Here is a 26,857-nt window from a genome sequence, read left to right on the forward strand (position 1 = left end):
TTGAGGCTTCCTTTAGACAACTTCTCTTCAAGTTTTCCAAAAATGATTTTAATTTACATAAACAATATGCTTAAAACCTGATTTACATGTATTCTCATATAATATGAAAAACAAATTGACTGATTTATGATGCAGTTCATCCTTTTACATAGAAAATTAATTATTTTATTTCATATAGAACAATTAAAATATAATATCAATATCATTATACGAAATAAAACCTAAGCAAGAATAAAGAGGAGCATTATTTCATGGCTATGCTGAGATTCACCAAAGCTCTAATAACTTCTTTGAGCTCATTCACCAAAAACTACGCTTGTTATGATAATTGCAGTGGTGAGCCTTTGTAAAGAGGATTCTTACATTAGACTGGTAACCTTTCTTCCTTCAGTATCCCTCCCATTTCCATTCTCCATGAGACATCCACCAAAGCTGAAAGCTCCCTGAAATGACAATTAGTTGAAGCTGCTATTCAGAAACAAATAGCTTATTCCATTGATTCGCAGAAAGAAAAATAAGGCAAGAAATAAATGTCATAAAGGAGAAGGTGTATGTACAGAAGATAACCCAAATGAAATGGCAATTAATTATAATAAGTTCGATAGGAATATGAAAAATTGGATTGCTAAACAATGCAAGTGCAGGACATTGTAACAGTATAAAGGTGTGGAAATTGATGAAGAATACAAAGTTCTTGGAGCAGGTGATGGAGCCGAATAATATCAGCAGTAGCTGCAACAAAGGCACAATATTTCACTTTCGTCGAAGAAGAAGCTACCATCGATTGTTTAACACACCAAGATATAAAAATCTTGTCAAGGTACGCATGGAAACTTGTTATGAATTTTGTCTTCTTGATCGCCAACACAATTAGAGTTGGAGAAAAGCATGAAGATGAAGTGTAACTCTATAGTTCGGTAGAGCAATGGTAATTTTGCCCATGATGCAGCGAACAAGCCGCCTCACCTGCCGAAATGAACATTAAGGCTTCGTTTGGGAAGGCTTTTTTACTGTTTTTTAAAGCGGCTTTTGAGTATTAAAATTTTAATTTTTGTACTAAAAAGTTGTTTTAAGAAGCAGTAAAAAAGCCGTCCCAAACGAAACCTAAGAGGTGTATGCATAAATTGAAAGAATTTGTTAGCTTCAAATGAAATATCTAATTGTGTGATGGTAAAGTATTGCAGGGAGCCAACAAAATTCAGATAGAGAGTTGGATTGTCAAATGCTACCTGAAGATTAATCATGATTGGTGATTTGGATGGGACAAGATTTTGAGAAGATTTGTAATTTAATGTACCCGCCCCGCCCGTTGGAGAATGTCATTGGCATAGGTAGATTGACTTAGAAGAAGTCCATAGTTCAGTTGGCTGAACTTGGATGCTAAGGAATTGCCAAATGTGTCCCAGATTTCACATGTTAAACTGACTTTTTTTTTTTTACATGTTAAACTGACTTTAAAGCTTCTGTAGAAGACTAAGAAGTGCATCAGAGTTGTTGGCTATTAATAGAATGTTATGTACATAGATTAGAAAATAAATATGGAAGTTATTGCTATAGAGAAGTAAAGAAAGATCAACAGTGCTTGTGAGAAAGCTAAGTTGAATTAGATAATATGTAAGTGCTGCAAATCAATGTCGAGGTGCTTATTTGAGGTTATAGATAGCCTTCTTCAAGAGACGATCGTGATTAAAATATTAAGGATGATGATAACCTTCTAGTTGAGTGATATAAATCTTTTCATTTAAGACAATGTAGAAAGATATTAGAGGCATCCAAATGAATTATTTGTCAGTGGTGAGTGACTTGCCACAAGAACCCGAATAGTAGATATTTTAGCTAACAGTCTAAATACATCGATGAAGACTATACGAACTTTGTGAAGAATGGGCATAAATAGTGAGTCAATTGGTTGGATGAGAGTGGCATATGTTGAAGCAAATTGAGGAGTCTGCTAAGAAACTGAAGGCGGGAAAGCAGAGGAAGAGGTATTTGATGTGGGAAGATGGATTCATTAAAAACATTCCGAGAGGTGTAAGTTTTCCTGTAGTAGGTTCATAGCATAATATCCTTTTGGAGAGTTTGCATAATGAAGACAGCTGGCCGACATGGAAGATAGTTTGTTTTTGGCTTGGGTCGTATCTAAGGGAAACATAGGCTACCAAAAATTTAAAGATGAGAATAGTCTGGTTGTTGATTATTTAGTAGTTGGTATGGTGATTTATGTCTCGTTATTGTGGAAGGCATTCGGTTAATCAAGCAACAGTTAGAAGTGCATCCACACAGAATTGTTGACATAGAGAGGCATCAATCATGAGAGTATGAAGAGTTTCAACAAGATGTTGGTGTTTGCATTCAATAACTCCGCTTATTTTGGAGTATAGGGACAAATATATTGATGAATAATTCTGTAAGAAGAGACGAGATTGCTAAGTGAAGACTCGATATATTCTCCTCCACCATCAGTATGAAGAATTCTGATAGATGTTTGAAATTGTTTTTTTATCGTGATTTTGAAGTAAAAAAAATTTTGTAGTAGTTTCAAATTTTATGGTTTATGTGCATTGAAAAAACCTAACAATAATGAGAATAGTCATCAAGAAATGACATATAATATCAATATCTATTAAAGGGTTGTTTGTTTTAAGTATTTTGGGTGTAAGGTAAAACAATAATAGGGGATTTTTCATATAATATCAATATCCATTTCTTATGTGCATTTGAATTCCATTATCTGAGATAAGATATCCTAAGTCTAAAAAGAATTTTGTTATCGGGATATGGAGTTAATGATTTTTGGTTGCAAATATTGGCATGAACAAAATCATTTGTTCATTAAAAAGAGTTAGGTTACATTCAATGAAACTATCATACACAAAGTCCAATAATACTAAGAAGAATACCTCCATAGGTGAAAATGTTGAGCTAGAGGTGATTTTAAAGATGGCATGCAAGAAAGAGATAGGTGTTATGAGTGTAAAGACAATAAAAATCGAGCATGACTGTGGCGCAATTGAGGTGACATCAAACAATATTCAAGCCTACTCGAACATATTCTCATTTCTTGTCTTCTTTATTTTTACTGATGTTATTGAACTTGAGTGGTTTGAAGAGGCAATGCAGGTTAAAGGCACTATCAAGTGGCAACTAGTGATGAAAGAGATGAATACTCGGGTACTAAAAGATAAAGAAGTGTTGTGGAATAAATGGATGCTCTTGATCAAGTAGGGGCTCAATGACAAAAAAAGATAAAGAGAAAGGCTAGTGGCTAAATGGTTTTAATTAAAAAAATATTGATATTATGAGTTTTCTCCTAAAGTTATTCAACTAATTCCTAGCATTTTGCTTACTCGTTATGGATGTAAAATGTTTTTATCCTCAAGTTAAACGACACTTGTAGTAGAATTACGAAATCTCAATAGATGCTTAGATCTACACGGAAATACATGCATTCCTAGCATTACTCATTGTTAATGAATACTAGTGAGCTTGCAAGAAGAAAGGAAGATAAAGTCACCATCACGTGGGAGCTACCAAATGACAAAAGAGCATTGCATGACAATCAATCTTACATGATCAAAGAGCAAACAAAGACACAAAGAAAGGATAAATATAAATGAATATGATAGGTTTACCACTTATAAATTGCAATATTGCACAGCATCACCCAACCCCAAAGGATGATTGAGAAGGTTGCAACGTAGAGATTATTCTCTCAAAATGTACATAAAAAACTTAACAATCAAAAGAGAGATTGTTAAAATGTGTAAATTCCCTCATTCCTTGACAAACTTTGAATTATTTCAAATATGCATTAACAAATTCAATTAAAGTTGTAACCAAGATTGTTGAAGACTTGAATGAGTGAAGGATAAAAGGACAAATGAAAAAAAAAATATATATATATATAGGGAGAGCCTAGAGTGAGGGAATATCTTAAGACAAATATTTTAATCTTATGCATATCGCCAGAAAAGAAGAAATTTCCGCTTCTTCATGCAGCCATGAAACCAGGCAAATTTCGCCAAATCGCGTGAATCTTGTGTCATCTGTTTTTAGTGTTTCTTGCAAATTATTTTTCGTTCTAATCTGTTTCTTTGTGCTCAAAGATGAGCTTTTCTCCAGCAACTTCAACAATAGCAGCAACATCCAGGACCAGCACAAAGGAATTCAAAATATGTGAACCAAAGTGAAACGAATCTTCTACCTTAATAAGCTACATTTAATTTATCCTTGATTAAAAGCCAGGTATCTGACCCCTCCCAAGCATAATTTGGAAACATATTTTGGCAGAATATGGCTTATATTGCTAAGGACATGACCTGTTGGGTTCACAGTAGATGGGTTTAAGCAGATGCCTTGATATCTAGAAAAACAAGCCAGCTATGAGTTTTACTCAATTGGCGGGCCATAAACCGTTCTATACCCTTTTTTTTTTTTTGCCCAAAACCATTCAGGGAACTCTGGATCAGGAATTCATGCATAGGTGAGCCATAAACAGTTTAAAGGAGGAGCGTATTCCTAAACTGCAATTGTGTTAGCAACAATCTATAAATGAAAATCCACATAGAGGTGAACAAGCTAAATAAGTTGGGTAAAGAACAGCATCATCATCATCAGTCACAAAATTTCTGTATTATGTGTAAGCACACATACTAACACAAAAGAAAGAAAAAAATAGAATTTGTAGCACCAAGGATCTACTAAGTATGGGAGCTGATAAAGTTGGAACATGAGATAGCTTGTGAAGCTCAAATGTACTTACTTTAGATCATGACTAACAGCAAGTATAGTAAGTTCCTTCTTTAGATGCTTCAACAGCTTTAAAACATCAGCGCGAGCCTTCCAATCTAGTTCAGAAAGTGCAGTACGTATAAGTTTGATTTCATAGTCCTTATTTTAGATGGCAAAGAGAGAAAACATGTTAGGAAACTCTCAAAGCCGCCAAACAAGATAAAAAAAACAAAAGTGAATGGCCGATTTTCAACCATATTAAACAGCCACAATACTATTGACAGCAAGGATGAAGAAAACAAACTTAACACATATGTTGGGTAAAAAAAAAAGTTCTTTAAGCTAAGCCGTTGAAAAAGTTGTTGTACATCTGCATGATAACTAATTACTGTTTTTGTGAATGATTAACAGTTGCTATTAATTTACCCTGTAATACAAGACAATCTGTTAAAAAACTATGAATAAGAGGAAATAACCTGAATGGGGGAAAATATTCTATCGCCTAATTCCTTTTTTTCTGTTTTTTTTTCCTTTGTTCAGTGGAGACTTGCTGTCCATCGTGGAGTTGAGACAGCTCAAAGTGTTTAAGGTTCAGAATACATATCATTGTTGCTTTCATTCACTTTGAGCATTTCCATTTCTTCATTCTACCAATGTTGCAGTGATAATCTTGGCGAACTGTACCCGAAATGTCACAAAAATGCTCAAGAACTGTCTTAGACATCTCGGCAAGATAGAGGAGCCAGTGTCAATGATGACAAAGATCCTCAACAATGACATCATTTGACAACAACCCAATTAGAAGAATAACATGCGAAGGGCATTTATTTCCATTGCGAAGAAAAATATCAATGCAACCATGTATGAAAATCCAAGCTATTAGTGTTATTGGTGATTAACGATAATTAAGAACAACCAAAAGACCACCAGGAGGCAAGTAACCAAGAAGCCATCTTGTATTGTACAGAGCTGCTCGAGATCAGCTTCAATGCATTTACAAGGCAGAGCATTCTTAAGAGCAGTAAGAATGAAAGGCAATGTGGGCAATCACATTGTCCAAATTCTAATAGATAGTGGATCGATCCAAAATTCATTCAACAAAAACTAGCTCACACCTTGGAACAAACCATAATACCATCCACATTTTTTCACAATGCCTGTGAGCAATGATGAAACTCTATAGTGGCCTGGTATTTGTTCAAAACTATCAATTGTTGTACAAGACACTCACTTTCCTTTTAACTGTTATTTCCTTCCAAATCAAGGAGCAGATATAGTTTTAAAGTATTGTTGCATCCTGGAGTATTCTCAGCATATTCGCGGCGGTAGAGAAATATAAAGTTTAACGTCTTAGCTTTGTATGAAGATTCAGCACGCATACAAACAAAGAGAGAGGGTGTAGTATTCATAAGAGACACTAAGATTTTTACGTGAATGTGGGCTCCAAAAATTCGTCCTCGGCCTGCGCCCGCTTTTGTTTTTTTTTCTTGGCGAGGGAGTTTTAACTGAATAAATTCTGGGGTAAATTTTGGAAGGCAGATGGGTTTGAAGATAAGACACTACCCAGAGATTTCGCCCTCATTTTGTGAGGACTTTATGATCTGAGTTCTGGTTTCCTATAGGCGCAAGCCCCTATAGTTAATTAGCCCTCCCGATCACGAGAGAGAACTTTCGATTAAGGCTAGTCGTCAATCAGATACGTAGATATACGTGTTATCTGGCATATAGTAGCAGCATAGGGTTTGGAAATTGGAAATTGGATTTGGATTTGGGTATTTGGGAAGTTTGGATATTTGGAAAGAGTTGGGAATTTGGATATTTTGATATTCAAATAGAAATTGCACAATCTTGCACTTAAAGCGGATGGTGGGGGAATGAATGATAGACCCGATCAAGATCCCATGGTTCCGTTGTCCCGGACCATCGTGATCCCTGGTCTACTTAGTCAGAGGAGGTAGCCGACCCAACCTGACAGAAGGATCCTTGTCGGCAGCCATGGGTTGCTTCGTCCAAGGGATACGTACGATTAGAGGACACGTACCACGTCCTTACTGGCAGGAGATTGTTTTGAGAATGGATCATAGTGATATTTTCGACTAGGCAATTGGCTCTTTGTGAGCTGAAGTTATATTTGAATTTGTCCACCTCGACAAACTGTTACGGAGGGTGGATGAATTTTGCTTTAAGCATTGATGGATAGATTTCAATTTTAAATATTTGGGATTGATTTTGGATTTTTGGAGTATTTGGGTGGCGCTTTGGATAGCTTTTAAAAATATTTGTGAACCCCTCCGGTTGATATAAGCAATCAATACGGCCATCATCGGGGTGTCCTCAAGGTCACTTGAAAAATATTTGAATTTTGTAGAAGTTTGAGGGCACTTTGAAATATTTTGTGAACCGCTCCGGTTGAGATTTGCATTCAACACGGCCATCATCGGGGTGTTTGGGGTCATTTCCATTTATTGATTGAACCTTGTCAACTCAGACAAGCTATTGACTGAGGATCGGGTTTCTCGTAGGCTTTATGCATTTGTTTATGAAATTTTCTTTATTGAAAGCCTTGAAGGCTTGATATGAATGTACAAAATAAATATTCTGATCAACTTCGTAACCGCATATTTATCTGATATCTTGAACCCTGTCTACTCCTATTTATCTACTTATGAGGATTAGGTTTTGTAGGCTTCATATCTTTTGTTTAGTGAATTCTCTTAATCATAGGCCTTGAAGGCCTAATATGAATATAATAAAACAAATATACCAGCCGTCGCGACTGTATACTTGTTTATTGGTTCGAACCCTGTCGACTTCTATTGACCCGTATAGAAGGATCATGTTCGAACTTGAATTCATTTATTGACCCGCACAGCATCCCTAGGCGTCACGTGTGTACCAATGACACGCTCGCTGGGGCCAATGCGGGTCGAGATTGTACTTTCCCCCTCGTGTACCTATGTGTATACAAACTACGGTGCACGTGTAAGGGATATTTTGAAATAATTGTAGTTGTGTAAATAACTATCATTTGGATGCACACAACTTTTCATTTGAGAGCTTATACACGCCTTCTGTCCGCTAGTACGAATGTTGCGGATCTGGTGACGTGGCGTCTTGGTGTTGATTCCCCTTTTCTCATTCACCGGGGAAGTTATTTTCTGGATTTTGGGGTCAATGATCGCTGATCTGGAAAGAACTCATTTTAGGATCTTCAGTGTAATGGACTTGTTATTTTTGGTGTTTATGAGCACCCGAACTGTTCTCTTCTTAATTATATAATTAAAAAGAGACTTTGAAACACCATGAAGTTTGGTTCTAACTTGTTCAAACATTTCCTCCCTTCTGCCAAAAGGTGTCCTTTTTGTACATAGAGTCGCCCTTGTACTCAAAGCACTTGTAGATCTTGGTTACCGTCGTTGTAGGTAATATTCGTACTTGTGTCCACAGTGATTCATTGTACTTACAATACACTGTTATTATCCACAAGTATCTATTAGCAGGGGACCGTCGTATCACCTACGATCTCTTGAAGGTATTTGTAAAAGACCCATTGTTGCCTACATCATACCCACCTGTCACCAATCTCAGGTGGTTTGATGTCTGGATTTGTTTATAGAGGACGGGTCTTTGACTATCTAGTAGTGTTGCCTTCTCAATCAACAGGCATGGCGCATTTGACTTCGTAGGGACTGTTGTAGAAGTTTGTTACACCTACTCATACAAGTTTGCTGGTAGTTGAGGCTTGATTATTTGCTGATCATTCAGTAGTCCATGTCATTCTATACTTTGTTTAGATCCAGTATCTAAACCCAGATTTGAATTTAGTTCATGTTCAAACAGATGTGCATATTCAAATTGTAGATTGAGTTTGAGTAGAAGTTCAGGTCTCCTGAAACCTTTAGAGATTCAAGTCTCTTGTGGTCCTCAATTCAGAAACCCAAAATCATGACATATGAGTTGAGTTCTTTAAAGTTCATGTTGTTCAACTCTCTTGCAATCAGATATGAGTTCATTTGAATCTGAGTCCTCTTGCACGTGTCTTATTTGGATCCAAGTTGAGTCTCTGATATTTTGTTCAAATCTTCTTACCACCTTGAGTTTAATTCCTTGTAGTATAAATTTAATTGATTATTTAAAAGCTCCAAGTGTAAGTGATTGTTCAAATTTAGATTCATCTGGCTCTGAGTTTATCAAGTTCATAAGCCTCACTTGATGTTATATAGTTCGAGCTCAAAGTACAAGTTCACGTTTCCCCTACAGTCCAAGTCTTCAAGTTCAAATGTTCTTCGTACAAATCCTCTGCTCATTTAGTTCAATTTATGTGTATTTTTTTGTTAGAGTATAGGTCTTCTATATTGTTGCCCAAGAAGGTCTTCAAATTGTTCAAGTCTTTGTACATTTCAGTGAAAATTTGGGCAGCACCCCAGCATATCCCCCGTTTGGGGGAAAATAGGGGAGCTAGGCCTTCCCACCACGCTACTAGGCGTGTATGGTAGGTGTCATTAAGACACCGCGGCCGTAGTAATTTTCATCCCACCACGCTAACAAGAGCCGTTGTACGGGGCCTTCAGCAATACCCGTACGAGAACACCAGTAGCTCTCCCACCACGCTACAAGAGCGTGTATAGGGCTCACCCACCTCGCCGTATGCTTCGCACCGGGCTCCCTCCTACCGTGCTACAAGAGCGCGTATAGGTGGTTCCCCGGTCCGCTGCAAACGTCAAAATGGGATTTAGGCGATTACCCACCTCGTCGTAGGCGCCGGACCGGATTTCCTCCCACCGTGCTACAAGAGCGCGTATAGGGGTTTGTCGGTCCGCCGCAAACGACGAGAATAGGGAATCTTAAGTTTTAGGAATTATACTTGCGTAGCAGTCACGGGAAAGTCGGTGTCGAGGTCGAGGACCGTCCCCACCACGCTACAAGGCGTGTATAGGGCTTACCCGCCTTGTCGTATGCTTCGCACCGGGCTCCCTTCCTACCGTGCTATAAGAGCGCATATAAGTGGTTCTCCGATCCGCTGCAAACGTCGAGAACGGGATTGGAGTTAGAAATTATACCTTGAAGTCCAGCGGTGGCTCGTGGATCGAGGCAAGAGGATCCTCTTTTTTTATTAATTATATTTATATTAAATAATTATAATTAATTAACAAATTATTTTTTAATTAATTAACTTAAATTAATTAATTAATTATTAATATAATTAATTAAAATTATTTAGGTTATAATTAATTATAAATTACCTATAATTGATTATATTTAACATACAATCAATTATAGTTAATTTTTAACTAATTATGAATTAATCGGATTTAATTTATAATTAATAAAAAATAACTATAATTAATTATAAATATTTAAAATAATTATAATTAAATATTTATAATAAGATTTTTTTTTAAATCCCTCTGTCCGGCAAATTTATGGGATTTGGCCGGAGAAGCGCATGAAGGGTAAAAGTTACCTTCACAGTGGCGAGCTCCCGTGGCCACTTCCGATCAAAGTGCGGTAACTTCCGATCCTTCAGGCAGAGGCGGCGTCGGGCAAGGTCGGACAGCCACGAAAGAGGCGAAGAAGCATGCGTGAGGGAGAGTTAACTTCAACGACAGCGAGCTCCCATTGATCCTTCCGTCAAAATGTCGTAACTTTCGATTCATACAGGAAGGGAAAGTTGTCGAAGGCAGCGAAGTCGAACAACCAGGTAAGGGCCAAAGCTTCACAGCGAACGAGCTCCGTTCTTGTCTCCGATCAAACGTCGGAACTTCCGATCCGATTGGGAAGACGTCGTCAAGGGAGAAATCGAACAACACCAGAGAAGCCGGAGATGTAGCGAAAGAGAGAAAGTGACCTTCACTGCTAGTGAGCTCCCGCGCTTGCTTCCGATCAAACGGTCGTAACTTTCGATCCAACCTGAAGGGCACGTCGTCGAGCATGCAAGGTTGAACGGCAACGAAGAAAAGAGCGAGAGAGAGCGAGAATCAGAGAGATCAGAGCGGGAGAGCCAGGGAGAAAGATCAATCGGGAGTTAGAGCCGAACGAGAGAAAAAGGCCGAAGGCCTCTTCTCTTCGTCTCTTTAATGACGCCCAGAGATCGTGGGAGCGATCTCGATGTGCGACGTGCGAGCCATGTCGAGGGCGTGCGGTGGCAGAGAGCAGGTAAAAAAAAATCTTATTTGATTTCTTTTTTTTTTTCGTTTTGAGACAGAAACGGATCAACAGTGAAAAATCCTGAATAGGGGAAAAACCACAGGGCCTGGTCTAGTTTGAATGAATTCACTATTATTTATAGTCGATTACAAATGAGGCCCTTCCTTGGGGGGAAGGACTTGACTTAATGTACATCATATGGAGTTGATGATGCAGTTCTCTTGTATGGGACAAATTTTTTAAGGATATATCAAGTAAAATGGTTGGAACTATTGGATCCATGTACTACAAATTACACAGACTTGATGATGCAGTACTCTTGGATGGGACACAATCAAGTTGCAAGGTGATGCGGGATCTTTACTGCACCACTTTAACTTTTAGCAGTAGAACCAACTATTTTCTATAGATTCCATTGCATCTTGTTCTCAAATAACATTAGTGTCCGACTTTAGCCATTTGGCAACAAGTTGGCTATAGCCATTGTCGCCTCAAATATAGTAGATGTTCGGTACATGCCAACATCCATTTCAAGTGACATCTGAGTTGCTGCCAAAATGAACAGTGGAACATAAGGCTCCATTTTTACTAGAAACAAATCCCATAAATGTACGACCATATATTATTACTTTTAGAAAACTGAAATAGAAAATTGATGAAAGAAATGCTTGATGTTGGTATCATTCGCGAAAGCACTAGTTCCTTCTCATCCCAAGTTCCTTAGTCGCATGAAAAACAGTACTTGATGGTTTTCTATTGATTATGAAGCATTGATCAGAATAATTATTTTGGATCAAGTTCTGGTGCCAACATTGGACGAATTAATTGACAAATTGCATGGAGCTTCCATTTTCTCAAAATTGGATTTGCGCTTCGATTATCACCAAATAAAAAGGGTGGGTGGAAGAATAAGCATATAAGATGGCTATTGTACACATTATAAGTGCTATGAATTCTTGGCTATGTCATTTGGATTAACAAATGCATCAACCACCTTCCGAAGGATAATAAAAGGTATCCTTCACAATTTTTACATCATTCTATATTGATATTTTTTTATGACATCTTTGCCTACAGTACCTCTTTTGACACACACATTACTCATCTTCAACCAGTGTTGAAGTCTCTTTACACAATATGATGCGCCTTGGATATAAAAATAGCAAACCACAGCAGGAAATCCATATAAAACAAGCTAAAAACAACAGATTTAGGGGGACTAGTAGCTGATTTTTATTAATAACACGACAAAAAATAAAAGAAACAATCGATCTACAATTAGAGAGGTAGACCGTCTGTTTAGCTAACACTAGACACCGCTAGGAATCTCTCACAAAACAAAAATACAGCAACACATCTCAAATTCTGCATAAAACAAAATCACCATAAACTTTCCCTTAAATAAGTTCTCCCACCTCGTTAGTCCCTTTCCTAATATATTTCTCTCTTAATTCAGCTTTCTTGCCATAATTAATTCCCTCTTTTATTTGAATTTAAATTAGAAAATTCCTTTCCTAATTAATCCCCTCCTAACATAAGTAATTAGATCCTTACTGGACCCAACCAAATCAGTCATTGGGGTTGCTGTCTCTGCCTACGTATCAATACCCACCCAAAAAAAAGTATCACCTTGTCCTCAAGGTGGAAGGTTGGGAACTACCTCCTGATTGTCTCGAATGGTTCTCACATGGCATCGTGCTCTAGCAGATCCTTCCATTTTATTAACACCTCTTGTGCTTTTGCACCTCTACCACGCACACCCACTACCTCTAGGGGTTCAAATATGACCTCCATATCTTATGCCAATGTCCGTGGTAGAGTTGAGGGTGTGTGTTCTCTGATTGCCTTCCTCAGTTGGGCGACATGAAAGACTGGGTGTAACGCTGATGTGGGTGGTAACCTCAATCGATAGGCTACTGCTCCAATGCACTCCAAGGCCCTATAAGGCCCAAAGTATCGTGGGGATAATTTTTCATTATTCCTCCTTACTAGTGTTTTCTGTCTGTAGGGCCTCAATTTTAAGTAAATCATCTCTCCTAGCTCGAAGTTTACTTCTTTTTTGTTCTTATCAACTTTCCTTTTCACAATCTGTTGGGTTCTCAACAAATGTCCCTTGAGCTCAGATAGTTTCTTGTCCCTCTCTTCTAAGTACTGCTCTACATCGGATACTGGTATAATGTTCTTCTCATAATGAATCAAGTGAGGTGGATCTCTCCCATAGAGAATCCTAAAGGGAGTGATCTTTGTTGTTGAATGGTATGAGGTGATGTACTAATACTCGGCCCACGCAATCCACCTTGCCCACTTCTCCGGCATGTCTGATACAAAGCATCTCAAATAGGTTTCCACGCTTATGTTGAACACCTCTGTTTGGCCATCTGTTTAGGAGTGGTAGGATATGCTTTTCTTCAGGACTAACCCTTGTAAACGAAATAACTCTTTCCAAAAGTGGTTAAGGAACACCTTGTCCCTGTCTAACACATTAGCATCAGGAAATCCATGCAAGCGCACCACTCCTCGTATGAAAACAGCAGCCATAACAACCGCGGTATAAGGGTGCTTCAGAGGGATGAAGTGGACATTTTTTCTTAGGCAATCGACTACTACTAATATCACTAAGAACTAGGGTTGCAAACGAACCGAGCCGAGCCGAGTATGTGAGTGTTCATGTTTGTGTTCATTTAATATCAGCTTGTTCAAGATTGGTTCGTGTTTGTTCGAGCTTTATTATTTGTGTTCATGTTTGGTTCATTTAAATTTATGTGTTCATGTTCGGTTCATGTTCAGTTCATGTTCGTTCGTTTAGTGCTTATCGAGCTTGTTCGCAAACATATTTAACGAATTTTTTTTAACTATCAAACAAACACGTTCATGAACATATCTATGAACAAACATATTTATAATAAAAGCAATTGTCTATGTAACAAAGGCAATAATTATTTATATTTATTAATTTTATAGTCAAATATTAATTATTTTTATCGAGCTTATTCACGAGTTCAAAATCGAACATGAATCGAGCTTTTATCGAGCTTCTTATCAAGCTTAATGTCGAGCTTGTTCACGAACTTCAAATGATGTTGTTCGCGAACATAAATGAGCTGAACTCATTAGTGTTCAAGTTTGTTTATTTAAGAATTGAGTATTTAAAATATTGTTCAAATTTGTTTGTTTAGTTAATTAAACGATCACAAACGAGCTTTAATCGAACCGAACAACGAGTAGCTCGTCGAACGTTTGGTTCGCTTGCAGCCCTACTAAGAACCCCTCTGATCGTGGCAACCCCTCGATAAAATCCATCGTCATCTCCTCCCATAGCCTCACTAGTAGAGCTAGGGAATGTAGTAATCCTGTCGGTGTCATGGCTAAGTACTTGTGCCTTTGGCATACATCACATAGAGCTACCCAATCCTCTGCATCATGGTGCATCCCTACTCAGTATAGTTCTACAGATAATCGATTGCAAGTTTTTTGAACTCTAGAATGCCCTCCAACTATACTATCATGGAACTCCTGTAGCAGCTTGGGGATGTATCTTGATCAGCTTGGTAGAAAGAATCTCCCTTGGTGTAGCAATTGAGCTCCCCTTAGTGTGTAACCAGAGTGACTAATCGGGTCTTGCAATAAATTGGCCCTAATCTTCTTCAATTCTTCATCCTATTAATTCTCCTGTTTTGATGCTTCCCAATCTATGCTCATGGGTATTGACAAGGCTATCAACAGAGGCTCCTCCATTCTCTTAGACAAGGCGTCTGCTGCCATGTTTTCTAGGCAAGGTCTATATTATATCTTGAAATCATATCCTAGCAACTTGGATAACCACCGTTAATTCTCCTCTGTGATCATCTGTTATTCCAATAAAAACTTTAGGCTCCTCTAATATGTCCTGACTTTGAAGTGTCTCCCCAACAAGTAGGGCATCCACTTCTGAATGGCCAAGGCAATAGCCATCAACTCCCTCTTATACACTGACTTGAGTCTTGCCTTAGCTGTGAGCACCTAGCTAAAGTATGCAATAGGTCTCTGACCTTGCAAGAGTTCTACTCCTAACCCATAACCTGATGCATCCGTCTACACCACAAAGGGTCATCTAAAATCTGGAAGTGCCATCACAGGTACACTAGTCATCGCTTTCTTCAACTCCTAGAAGGCTCGGGTAGCCTCCTCCCCCCACTTGAAATTATCTTTTTTCAATTGCTCCGTTAAAGGTCTTGCTATGGTACCATATTCCTTCACAAACTTTTGATAGCAATCGGCGAGCCCCAAGAACCCCCGCAGCTCCCTCAAATTCTTAGGGAGAGGCTAGTCCACCATGGCTTGAATTTTAGACTGGTTAACTGACACCCCCTCTTCGGACACTACATGCCCTAAATACTCCACCTGTGATAGCCCAAATGTGCACTTTTTCCAGTTGGTAAACAACCGATGCTCCCTCAATGTCTCTATAACAATCTTCAAGTGCTCCTAGTGTTCTACCTCTGTCCTGCTGTATATCAAACTATAATAAAAAAATACTAGGACAAACCTTCTAAGATATGGCTAGAACACTCGATTCATAAGTAACTGGAAGGTGGTTTAGGTGTTGGTGAGGCCAAAAGGCATCACTAGAAACTCGTAGTGCCCTTCATGTGTTCTGAAGGTTGTCAAATGCACATCTGCTATCTTCATCCTAATTTGATGGTATCCCGACTTCAAATCTATTTTGGAGAAGATCACGGCTCCAAATAAATCATCCAAGAGTTCATCTATTACTTAAATTGGAAAATTATCAACACCATTTCCTTATTTAAAACTCTATAATCTTCATAAAACCTCTAGTTTCCATTCTTCTTCTTCACCAATAGTACCAGGCTATATAAGGGACTCATACTAGGTCTGATGATCCATGCTTCTATCATCTCCCTGATCAGTCTCTCTATCCCATCTTTTTGGATCTAGGAGTAACGATATGGTTAGACACTGATGAGAGAAGTCCCTTCTTTCAAGTTGATGGTATGATCATGCTCTCAAGGCAGTGGTAACTCGACCGTTGGCTGAAATACATCCTGATATTATTGTCGAATCTGTTGGGCCACCACTGGAATTTCCCATGCATCATGTTCATGGACCCTTTCTATGCTTTGCAACTCTACTAAGTATTTGTTGCCTACATCCTAAATTGTACTGAGCATGGTTTTTAAAGAGACCATGGTCTCGCATAAGCTGGCATCCCCTTAAAGCACTACATGTTTCCCTTCAATTTGTATCTCCATGGTGAAAGTTTTCTAGTTCACCCTCGTATCTCTTAGTTGTAGCCACTTCATCACCAGAATCACATTCGTACATCCCAAATCCGGGAAAATGAAGTCTTCCACCACCTGAATACCCTGCAAGGTCATCACCACCTGTTTAAATACCTCCTACTCCTCTTTATCTTGCATGTTCCCATCATCACCCCACATCCTTCAATCCTCACTAACTTCAACCCCAATCAATCCACTAACCAGTTTGAGATGAAGTTATGCATAGCCCAACAGTCCACCAAAATTGCCATAGATTCCTACACCTATGCCCGGGTGTGAATCTCTCACCACACCTAAATCATAGCCCGTTCACCAGCCTATCCTAAACTTCTGTGAGGCGTCTAAAATTGCCTCTGGGACGAGCTCCAATGTATTTCTCCTCAAAGGCTTCCCATTGAAATGACACCGCCTGGGTCCTCGGTGCCAAGGTTGTAGAAGTGCTCCTATAAGCCCCTCCCATGTTGTTGCTTTAACTGCTCTTCTCCTGTTTCTGCTTTTCCTCCACCCTTTGTGCTAGCCCCATTGTCTCCCTCAACCCCCTAGGCCTCAGTACCATGAGTACTACCTGTATGTCCTCCCTAAGCCCGTTCACGAAATTCCCCTTTAATCCTTCTTCAGATATTCCTCTCAATCTCCCCGATAACAGCTCAAACTTCTCCCGGTACTCCAATTGTCCCCTCCTGAGTGAGGGCATAAAACTGCTCATGGGGGTCTCCTTCCCGAATGGCTCGAAAACATTCCAACAAGCACTCCTTAAATTCTCCCCAGAAGTAGATCGGATACCTAGCCTCCCTCCATTGGAATCAGGCTAGGGCTTTCCCTTCCAAACATAGACCTGCCGTTGTGAGTTTTTCCCCTTCAATCATCCTGTTGATAGAAAAGTAATGCTCTACTCGATACACCCAACACTGAGTGTCTTCTACTTCAAAGGCCAACATTTTCAACTTCCTTGATATGGTATCCATACCCCAATTATTTCTTCCTCTGTTAGTCCCCTCCCGTGAACTGATGATACGACTCTCTCCCTTCCTCCCTTGGTTGATTTGAATCCCATGGTTCTGGTCCACCATGGCTTCCTCCGACCCACCATCCCTGCTGCCTAGGTGGTCTCCAGCCCACTTTAGCCTTTCCTCTCATCCCTTCTTTGGGATACCTTGGTGCACCTCGCCCGGTGGGATGGTTCTTGAGGGAAAACTATCTCTACTTCATCATTATCCTCCTAGAATCTCTTTTCTTTCAGATCAATCCTAGGACTAGCCGGTGAAGCCTTCGACTACATCTCAATTAATTTCCTCAGCATGCCTTTCATGTTCTCAAATCGATTTTCCATTGATGACAACCATCCTTCCACCGTCGTGAACTTCCCCTCAATACCACAATATTGTTCCTCCATTATGGCCCTGAATTGTTCCAACTCTCCTTCCAACACCTCCATCTTCTTTATTGTCTTTTAAAGGATTTAGGTTTAAAACCTTAAAAAAAAAAAAAACAGCGACTGTGACCATCAAACAGCAAAATTAGCAAGGCGGGCTGAAAAAACATAGCATAAATCAGCGATGAGGACTTAAATTTCAAGTTTTCAACCCAGGACACTGCTCTGATACCAATTTGATGTGCCTTGGATACAAAAACAACAAACCATAGCAAGAAATCCAAAGAAAATAAGCCCAAATCAAATGGGGAATAGTTGCTGATTTTTATTAATAACAAGACAAAAAAAATTAAAGATATTATCAATCTACAACTAAAGATGTAGATCATCTCTCCCGCTAACCCTAGATGCTGCTAGGAAGCCCTCACAAAATAAAAATACAGAAACACAACTCAAATTCTGCATAAAACAAAATAATTCTAAACTTCCCCTTAAATAAGCTCTCCCACCTCCTTAGCCCCCTTTCTTAATATATTTCCCTCCTAATTCCCACCTCCTTAGCCCTCTTTCCTAATATATTTTCCTCTTAATTCAGCCTTCCTGGCTTAATTAATTTTCTCTCTTATTTGAAGTTAAATTAGAAAATTCATTTCCTAATTAATCCCCTCCAAACATAAGTAATTAGATCCTTACTAGACCCCAACAAATCAACCGTTGGGGTTGTTGCCTTTGCCTCCGTATTACAATGTCAAATGAAATATGCATTTGTGTAAAATAGCTTGAGTATTTAGGTCATATCATTTCCCAACAAGGAGTAATAGAATAACCACCGAAGATTGAAGCAATTCAATGATGGTTGATTCTCAAATCTTTAAAATAATTGTTAAGTTTTGTTTGGGAATAAAAGGCTATTATCACAAATTTTTCAAACACTATGCCGCAATGGAGGAGCCATTGACAACACTATTAGCCCGCAACAAGTTCGGTTGTTCAAATAGGCACATTTAACATTTGATGCTTTGAAAGATACCGACATCATTGCAAAGACTAGGCTTTCTAGATTTTTTATTATCATTTAGTGTGGAGATTGACACTCCTAGCATAGTAATTGGCATTGTCTTAGTCCAATAGGCTCACCCTCTTAACATAATTTAGCATGAAGTTGCCACCGACAATGAAAAAGGCTTCTACACATGCCCAGAAATTATATAATATCGCCAACAATGGTTAGTCATTGGCGATAATTTTTATTAGGTAAGCATTTTCTCATTTGAACAAACCAACACAGTATTTTTTTAGCTTATGTAACAAGTGATTATTCAAAGACCTGAACAATAATGATTTTTGGTCAAATTACTTGTTTCTAATTATACCATGGATTATACTCCTGGAATATCCGATTAAGTTGCTGAAGCATTATCTAGAAAATTTGAGTTTGCAAATCCAAATGGCAAAACCACGCTCTATTAGCTTATACGCAGCAGACACAGAGTGATTAGAACAGCTAAGATAGTCAATAGGGTGCATTACAACTTTATCACGAACATACACCGCGAACCGGACAAGTTTCATTCTCATTGGCTTCAACATCGACTGATTTACTATAAAAATAGAATTGTTTTATCTTCCATATTAGATTTCAAGAATAATATTATCAGAGCTGCACTGTAGGCTGATAAGCTAACATGGCGATTTCAGGCTAACAATGACAAGAGTGCCCTACTCAATTTGTTGGCCAAGATTTAGGAAGGATATTAAGCATTTTGTGCAGAAGTATACAATAGGGGAGCTTATTTCAACAGTTACCAATACCACATGCAGTATAGGAGGAAGTTGCTATAGATTTCATCATCTAGCTACCTAAATCACAAGGAAAGATTGTTAATTTAGCAGCGGTAGATAGACATTTAAAATATGCACATTTTTCAACCCTCATGTATTAATCGGTGGACACAATATTTATCTCAAATATTTTCAAACTACATGCATTTTGATAGGAAGTTGATGCAATTTCAGCAAAATCAAACGGCACAAAAAATTTAGGAAGAACATACCAAACTCTTTTTATTGCAAGATATATGAAAGAAAATAACAATATACAATTGGATCTTCAATTAAAGAGGAAGATCTGGCTCTCCCAAATCCCTAGCCGGCGGCTAGAGCCTTCACAACCTAAGAAATTCTAATTTCAGCAAACTCCAAACATAATCAAGAAATCATTCTCTTGTTAGCCTTAAATAGGCTCCCATAATTCTTTCCCAAATTAGCCCCCTTTCCTAAATAATTTTCTCTCAAATTTAAATTCAAATTCAATTTATTTTCCTAATTAATTCCCTCCCAATTATAATTAAAATTTTCCTAAATAATCCCTCATAATTCCTCCTCCCTAAATAATTCCCTCTTAGATTTTGAATTCAAATTAGATCTCTTGTCCTAAATAATTTCTTCCAAATTGTAATTAAAACATTCATAAATAATTCCCATTTGATTAAGAACCTTCCTAAACAGCTCTCTCTTGATTAGGAAATTTCATAATTCTCTATCAATCAAATCGGTCGGTCCATCACATTCCAAAGATGATCGTGTCAAAATATTAATCCTATTTGCATGAGTTCTTTCTAAAAATAACTGTTAGAATTCACAGAATTGGAGAGGGAAAATAGATTCATAAAATTTGAGAAGGGTAAAAATACCTTGTACTTATTATACAAAATTATCCCTATTTATAGATCTATACAAGATGTCTTAATAAAGAAATAAATAACTTCTAATTGATACATAATTGCCTCAATATAATCCTTCCTAATTTAGCTACCCAAATATAGAAGGATATTGGCGTGATCCAGGTGAGCCTCCCACGGATTCTCATCCTAACCGTGGGATCAAATGCCAAGGGATGACTGAGATTTTGACACTCCCCCTCAAGCTGGAGACCAGCTTGCAATTACTCGCTCAGAGGAAGAGCTGCATTGGTTATAGATAGGATATCAACCACAAGAGAAAGCCGGCAATGAAGGCCGATGATGGAAAACTATCCTCAAAATTCCGACAATTAAGGCCGGTTGTGGGAACTTATATTCCTCAGAATTCCAGCAATGAAGGCCGGTAGTGGGAACCTGTGTTTCTCATAATTCCAGCAATGAAGGCCGGTAGTGGGAACATGTATTTATCAGAATTCCAGCAATGAAGGCCGGTGGTGGGAACTTTGTATTCCTCATAAATTCAGCAATGAAGGCTTCTCGGAGAAAATTTTCCTTGTCGACAATAAAGGTCGATGATAAAGATTTTCTCTCCTTCCTTTTTTTTAACTAAAAAAGTTTTTTTTTTAAATCGAACCGACCTAGCCTTAAAAAAAGGCTCGGATTGGAGTAGGGCACGGGTTGCGGTTCCACACCCCAAGTCGCACGCGGGCTTGGCTTCATCCCGCGAGTCGCAGGCGTGGATCGTCTGGGATGTGCGATCGGAAGGGGGAATCGAGCGGACTGCTTCTCTCCTTCGTTGACTTTCCCTTTCTGTTGGATCGGGAGTTCCGATCGGAAGTTCTGATCGAGTTGCTCGTCCCATCCGGTGTATATGGGTCGGCAGCGATCAAGTCTCGGATGCCCCCGAGCTTCTTCTTTTCTCTTCCTCCTCCGACGATCTAGGATCGTTCGGCAATTAAGGCCGTTGGCTTTGATACCACGTTAAAACAGGGAATTTGAGAGGGAAAAGCGTACTTTATTCATTACTATCTTCTCTATTTATAGATCTATACGAGATGTATTAATAAAGAAATAAATAACTTCTAATTGATACATAATTGCCTCAATATAATCCTTCCTAATTCAACTACCCAAATATAGAAGGATATTGGCGTGATCCTGGTGAGCCTCCCACGGATTCTCATCCTGACCGTGGGATCAAATGCCAAGGGATGACTGAGATTTTGACAAGAATCATTCCAACTTATTGGAATTACATTAAGCCAAAATAGGTCACATCATTCAAAGTTGGATGGACAAGCATAAAGTAACAAGCAGGGGATCAGAAAATATTTATTCAGCTTTGTGATGGAGACACCATCCAAGTGATTCAAATTCTTGCCTTGGACCAAATTTTCATACAATATCACTACTTATACATCTACGGGTATGTCACCCTAACAGGTTTCATGGGCAACCAATGCCAACTACATTTCTAGAATAAAAGGACAAATGCAGAAACGATTCTGCCAGTTTTTGACATGAAAAAAACTAGCAATGCCTTTATAAAAATAATTATCCCAACACCCAACAATATTCAATCCTCCCTTATTGCAATCAACATCTAAAAGAGAATTTAAGATTAGAGTAACTGCATACCAAGCCCAGCAAGAGGCTCATCCAGTAACAGGACAGCCGGTTTTTGAACCTGAGAAATACACAAATAAAACAGAACAATTGCATATAATACTTGAAAAATCACCATTAAAGTCAACATAAGATACCTCAAAGAATCTTACCAATTGAATTGCTAAGGCAAGACGTCGCTTGAAACCACCACTTAGCGACTGTGGATTCTCTTCAAGGGAGATTGTATGGAGACCAACCTAAGTTGAAGATGCAACAATCAAATAATGAAAGAAAGTTTCAACTAATTCAAGGGGATGCTACTAAGATCGTTACTTGGAGTAGTGAACAACAAAATCATAATACAAATGCATATGAAAATGCAGAAAAATAACCCAATGGTGTTAGTACAATGCACAGGTAATAAAAGAAATAAAAATTATGTATATTATACAACAATTAAAACAAAATTAGAATCTTTTTTTTTTCTTTTACATTTATTTTTAGAATATTTTTTTATGAGACAATTAACAATTTGATCTTGAGTTGATCTGACCTATGCCCTAAGTTTAGCTCAAAGTGATTCAATCTGACCTAGAACAAAATCAAGAGTGGTTATAGATTGGCTCAATTTGATTTTCAAGTGAATTCAAATCAAATGTATTTTAGAATGATAAATTAACAAATTATTATGTGATTTTAATAACATAATAGATTTAAAAATTAAATGACAACACTTCTTCAAATAAAATTTGATTAAAGTGCTTATTAATAATTTGTTTAAAATTACAATATTTGAAATTAGAACATTAAGGTAAAAGAACAAAAATAAATAAAAATAAAACATTAAATATTAGTTATATTAAATATATTAAATCGATTAAGAAATAATGAGAACTTCATTTTGAAATTGTGTCTCACTTTATTCTTTTTACTTGACTCTTAAATATTTAAAATTAATTTACAATTTGTCAAAAACTTATAATAAAGAAAAAATAAAAATTATTTTCAAATTGGTTATTTATAGTAATTTATATAAAAACGCAATTATTAGAAGAGTACAATATAAATTAGATAAGATATTGAATTGATTGGAATGATGTGAAACAATTTTTATGTTTTAAACAAATAAAAAAAATGTTAAAATGAATTTTAAAGTTTTTTAATTTATATTAAATTAATATAATTTAAGATATTATATACAATAATAGTCTCCGTGTGAATTTAAAAATTTTGAAAATATATTTTGCATTAAGATATGAGTATTGTCAGACAACTTTCTTCCATTATAAAAACCACCCAGCCTTAACAATGGGCAAGTTTTCACCCCTTTTTACGTTTTTTTTTTTCCATACCCTCAATCAAGTTATAGTTCAAGCAATAAACATCTTTATTTTGATTAAAAAACAAATTTGAATCTGATTTATAATATTCTTTGATCTAAATATTGACTAATTCTATGGTTAAAAATTAGTTAATAGCTAATCTTATACCCCTTATATGCAACAAATCTTATACTTTATTTTAAATTAGTATTGTGCGCTGTAAATTTTATGATAATAGTGTGAGAAAAAGTTTACATCACAGCGTTGTTGACATAACATAGCTTATAAGAAGAAAAGATAAAAATAAAGTATAAGAAGAATATAGTGCATTATGTTAATTCATAACAACCACAACAATATCCATAACAATATCAATAAAATCCTAAACCCAAACCCAAACCCAAACCCAAACCCTAAACCTAAAATCACAAACCCTACACCCTAAATCCTAAACTGTAAACCATAATAAAATAAAGCACTAAGTAATGCATATCAAATATGAAAAAAAAATAAGACATCAAGTTATGCATATCAAATATGAAAAAAAATAAGACATCATAAAATGGTGAGGAGAGAATCGATCAACTACTAAGAAACCACAACTGCATACAAAACAAAAGAGATCTCTTAAACCCAAATACATCCAACTCCCAATAAAGAGAAGTTCTAAATAAATCTAAATAAACCACCACAAAGAGAAGTTCTAAATCAATCTAAATAAACCACTCTAAATAGAAGTCCTAAATCTATCTAAATAAACTAATAGGAAAGCTTACTAATAACCTATATGGATAAACAAGAGTCAATTAGGGTCAAGAAAAATTCTGATTTCTAGCCAAGCTAATCCCTACTCGAAATCAGTCCTATTTCAAATGGAATTCTTTTGTCGTTTTAAACAATTGGAGAAAATTTTCCATCTCATTGTGGCTTAGTAATATGCAAACAGATGAGGTAAGAGAATACCGCACTAAATGCATATTGAAGGTTTGAGGCAAGTTTCTCTCTTGTTGAAAAGTCTGCTTTTTGCCTTGGCCACCCAAAAGTGACTTCCTCTAGTATTGTGTCTGCCAAAAAGTACCTAACACCCATGTTTTGAAGTAGAAAATGAAGATGAAGAAGCAAATAGTTCTTTAAGAAGCAATAAATTTAAATAAGCTCAGTTAGGACTCCATTTCTATTTATCTAGCTGGCTGATAATTTCCTTGATAGTCAGAGAAGAGTTGTAGAAACAATAGAGAGCTCACAAAATATGCAAGATAAACATTCAGTCATTGATTCACAGAATTAAATGGGCAGTCTATCTTTTTGTAAGTTCACTTCTAAATATTTAAACAAGATTTTAATACAAATTAAGTTCCATATTAAATAAAGTTTGATTTTATGAATATAAATATGCCAAGTTTACTAGCATTCTCCTTAAGAAACTAAGTTTAACAACTAAACTATACAAGAATTTCAAACGAATTAAAAATATTGTTTCTAGAAAAATCTGAATAAAACTACAATTTCTTTCCAATTCAAAGCAGTCAACTCTCTACCAATTATAGCAGAAAACTAGCATAAATTTCAAGATTTTGGAGAAGCAGAAATGCAGTTACTGTAAATCCAAATTAGAATATCAGAAATAGATATGACTGTTCTTATGAATGTGAGTTGAATCATGTAACTTTTGGAGGACAAAAAATTTCTCAAGAAACCATAGAAGCTGTTAATACCTCTCAGGAAACTGAAATACAATGCCAACTCTTTCAGGTAATAATGTTTCAGGTGGTTGTTTTGGACTTCCATCATCTCCATACTGCTGAACACAAATGGACCCGGACGTAGGTGTGGATAGTCCAGCAAGAATCTAAGAAAAAAAAATATGAACATGGTTTATATAAAAAATGAAGATAAAAATATAAAATTATATTTATGTGGCATATAAATACAAGGAGAACCTGTAAAAGTGTGGTCTTTCCACTTCCACTTCTTCCGAATACAAGGCCAAAACTGCAACCACCAAATTAAATACTTAATCAGTGAATAAAGAGGAAAATACATTCAAATTATACTTTAATGGTACAAAATCAGAAGTGAAGAAAATGGAAGTATGACTGTAAAACTTGATAAATTTACCTCTTTAAAGGTAGTGATAAACTGACATCATTCAATAGGCTATGCTGGGTTCCAGGAGGTCTATAACACACCCTCTTCACCTTGTAATAAAACAAATGCAATTTTGCATAGCTTCAATCACTCAACAACCAAAATGGAATTGTCCTAAACCAACGAAAATTACATTCTTTAACGTAAAATACACGGTGGCATGCAGATTTCAATGCGTAGGAAAAGCAACAAGAGTAATGATTTCCAGCTATCTTAGTGACAGGACAGGAAGGAATTGGGAGAAGAAGGAAGGCTTACTTCGACGCAAGCGAGCTCGGAAGAAACCCTAAGAGCTCCAGATTTCCCCCAAAATCTTCATCAATTAAGCAGATAGTTTAGCTAAGCGCTGAGGGCTGAACAAAAATGTAACTTTTCAAGATATTAAGTTTGATTACCTTGGAAAAGAAGCGTGGGACGAGGAAGAAACGGACACGGGCCTCATCGCCCCTCGAGCCCTTTTCTTGGTTGCCAAAAGTGGGGATTGCAAAATGCTTGTAAAAATTTTTTTTTTTTTTTTTTGTACCGGGAGAATCAGCCTTCGACCACTAATCTTTCCGGTCGACTTAGCGGACAACCCACCCCATACTCATCCGGGCCAACACTTAAGGCTTTGCACAAATTGCCATGGGATTCGAACTCGGTACCTGGCCTATGGCCAGCCAGCTCTTCACCACCAAGACAACCAGTGGTGGGTGTAAAATATTTTTCAATACAATGAAATTAATCTTTTGTTTTTTTAGCAAACTTTTACTTAGTATCAATAAAAATATCATATATTTCTTATGGGCATCTCCAATCAAAGGCCTCATTTTATACTCTAAAATATCGTAAAACTTCAAAATGCAGCAGTTCATCTCCAATGCAACTTTATTTTTCTTTTTTGCGCACTGCTTTTGCTAAGGTAATCATCTCTCTCATGTTTCGCGCCCTTCATACGAAACTAAGCAAAGTGCAAAAGTAATCTCTTTTTTTTTGTCGTAGGTAAACAGTCCGACACCAATATTGAAGTCGCACTGTTCATCTACCGATTTTTTACGTGAGATTTGGAGTTTGAATGCAGCGATTCGCAGACTGCATACAATGGTATGCAGTTCGGTTGAAGATGATCATATTATATGTGTAGCAAAATTTATAAAATATTATCATTTTTTTATCATAAAAATTCATAATAAATCGGATAATATTCTTAGCATAACACACATACATCAAATTAATGAAAAGAGATTTAGCTAGTTATATTTTTTGTTCTAAATTAATCCATAAGTAATTTAGCATGATATGAAATATCTCCAAAAATATCTTATTATCACAACAATTCAACCACTCCAAAAGCATCAGAATATGAGCATCACGGGGCTTGAATTGATATGAATCTACTTAGCTTAGATTAGGCTAACTTATATTCCATAGGTCACATATAATGTGCATATGAGAAGTCCTCACCATCTTATCAATAATAATTGGTCATTGACTTCCGATCAATAATGTCTGATCGCAAAATGTAATATACCAAATATAAATTTCAACGTATAGGTGATCTTACTA

General features: G+C 37.0%; 1 protein-coding gene across 1 annotated transcript; it reads right to left on the minus strand.

The window, feature by feature from the left end:
- Positions 1 to 11: 11 nt before the first annotated feature.
- On the minus strand, positions 12 to 25,822 carry LOC110101331 (ABC transporter I family member 11, chloroplastic). Its single transcript, XM_020829191.2, has 10 exons — positions 25,708 to 25,822; positions 25,571 to 25,625; positions 25,283 to 25,362; positions 25,105 to 25,156; positions 24,880 to 25,013; positions 24,128 to 24,242; positions 22,013 to 22,099; positions 21,873 to 21,921; positions 4,763 to 4,847; positions 12 to 443 (listed from the first exon to the last, which is right to left on the minus strand). The coding sequence occupies exons 1-10, from the start codon at positions 25,752 to 25,754 to the stop codon at positions 365 to 367; spliced, it is 783 nt and encodes a 260-aa protein (XP_020684850.1). The 5' UTR covers positions 25,755 to 25,822; the 3' UTR covers positions 12 to 364.
- Positions 25,823 to 26,857: the final 1,035 nt, after the last annotated feature.

The sequence above is a fragment of the Dendrobium catenatum genome, unplaced genomic scaffold (genome assembly GCF_001605985.2).
Source record: "Dendrobium catenatum unplaced genomic scaffold, ASM160598v2 fragScaff_scaffold_853, whole genome shotgun sequence".
Taxonomy (NCBI): Eukaryota; Viridiplantae; Streptophyta; class Magnoliopsida; order Asparagales; family Orchidaceae; genus Dendrobium; species Dendrobium catenatum.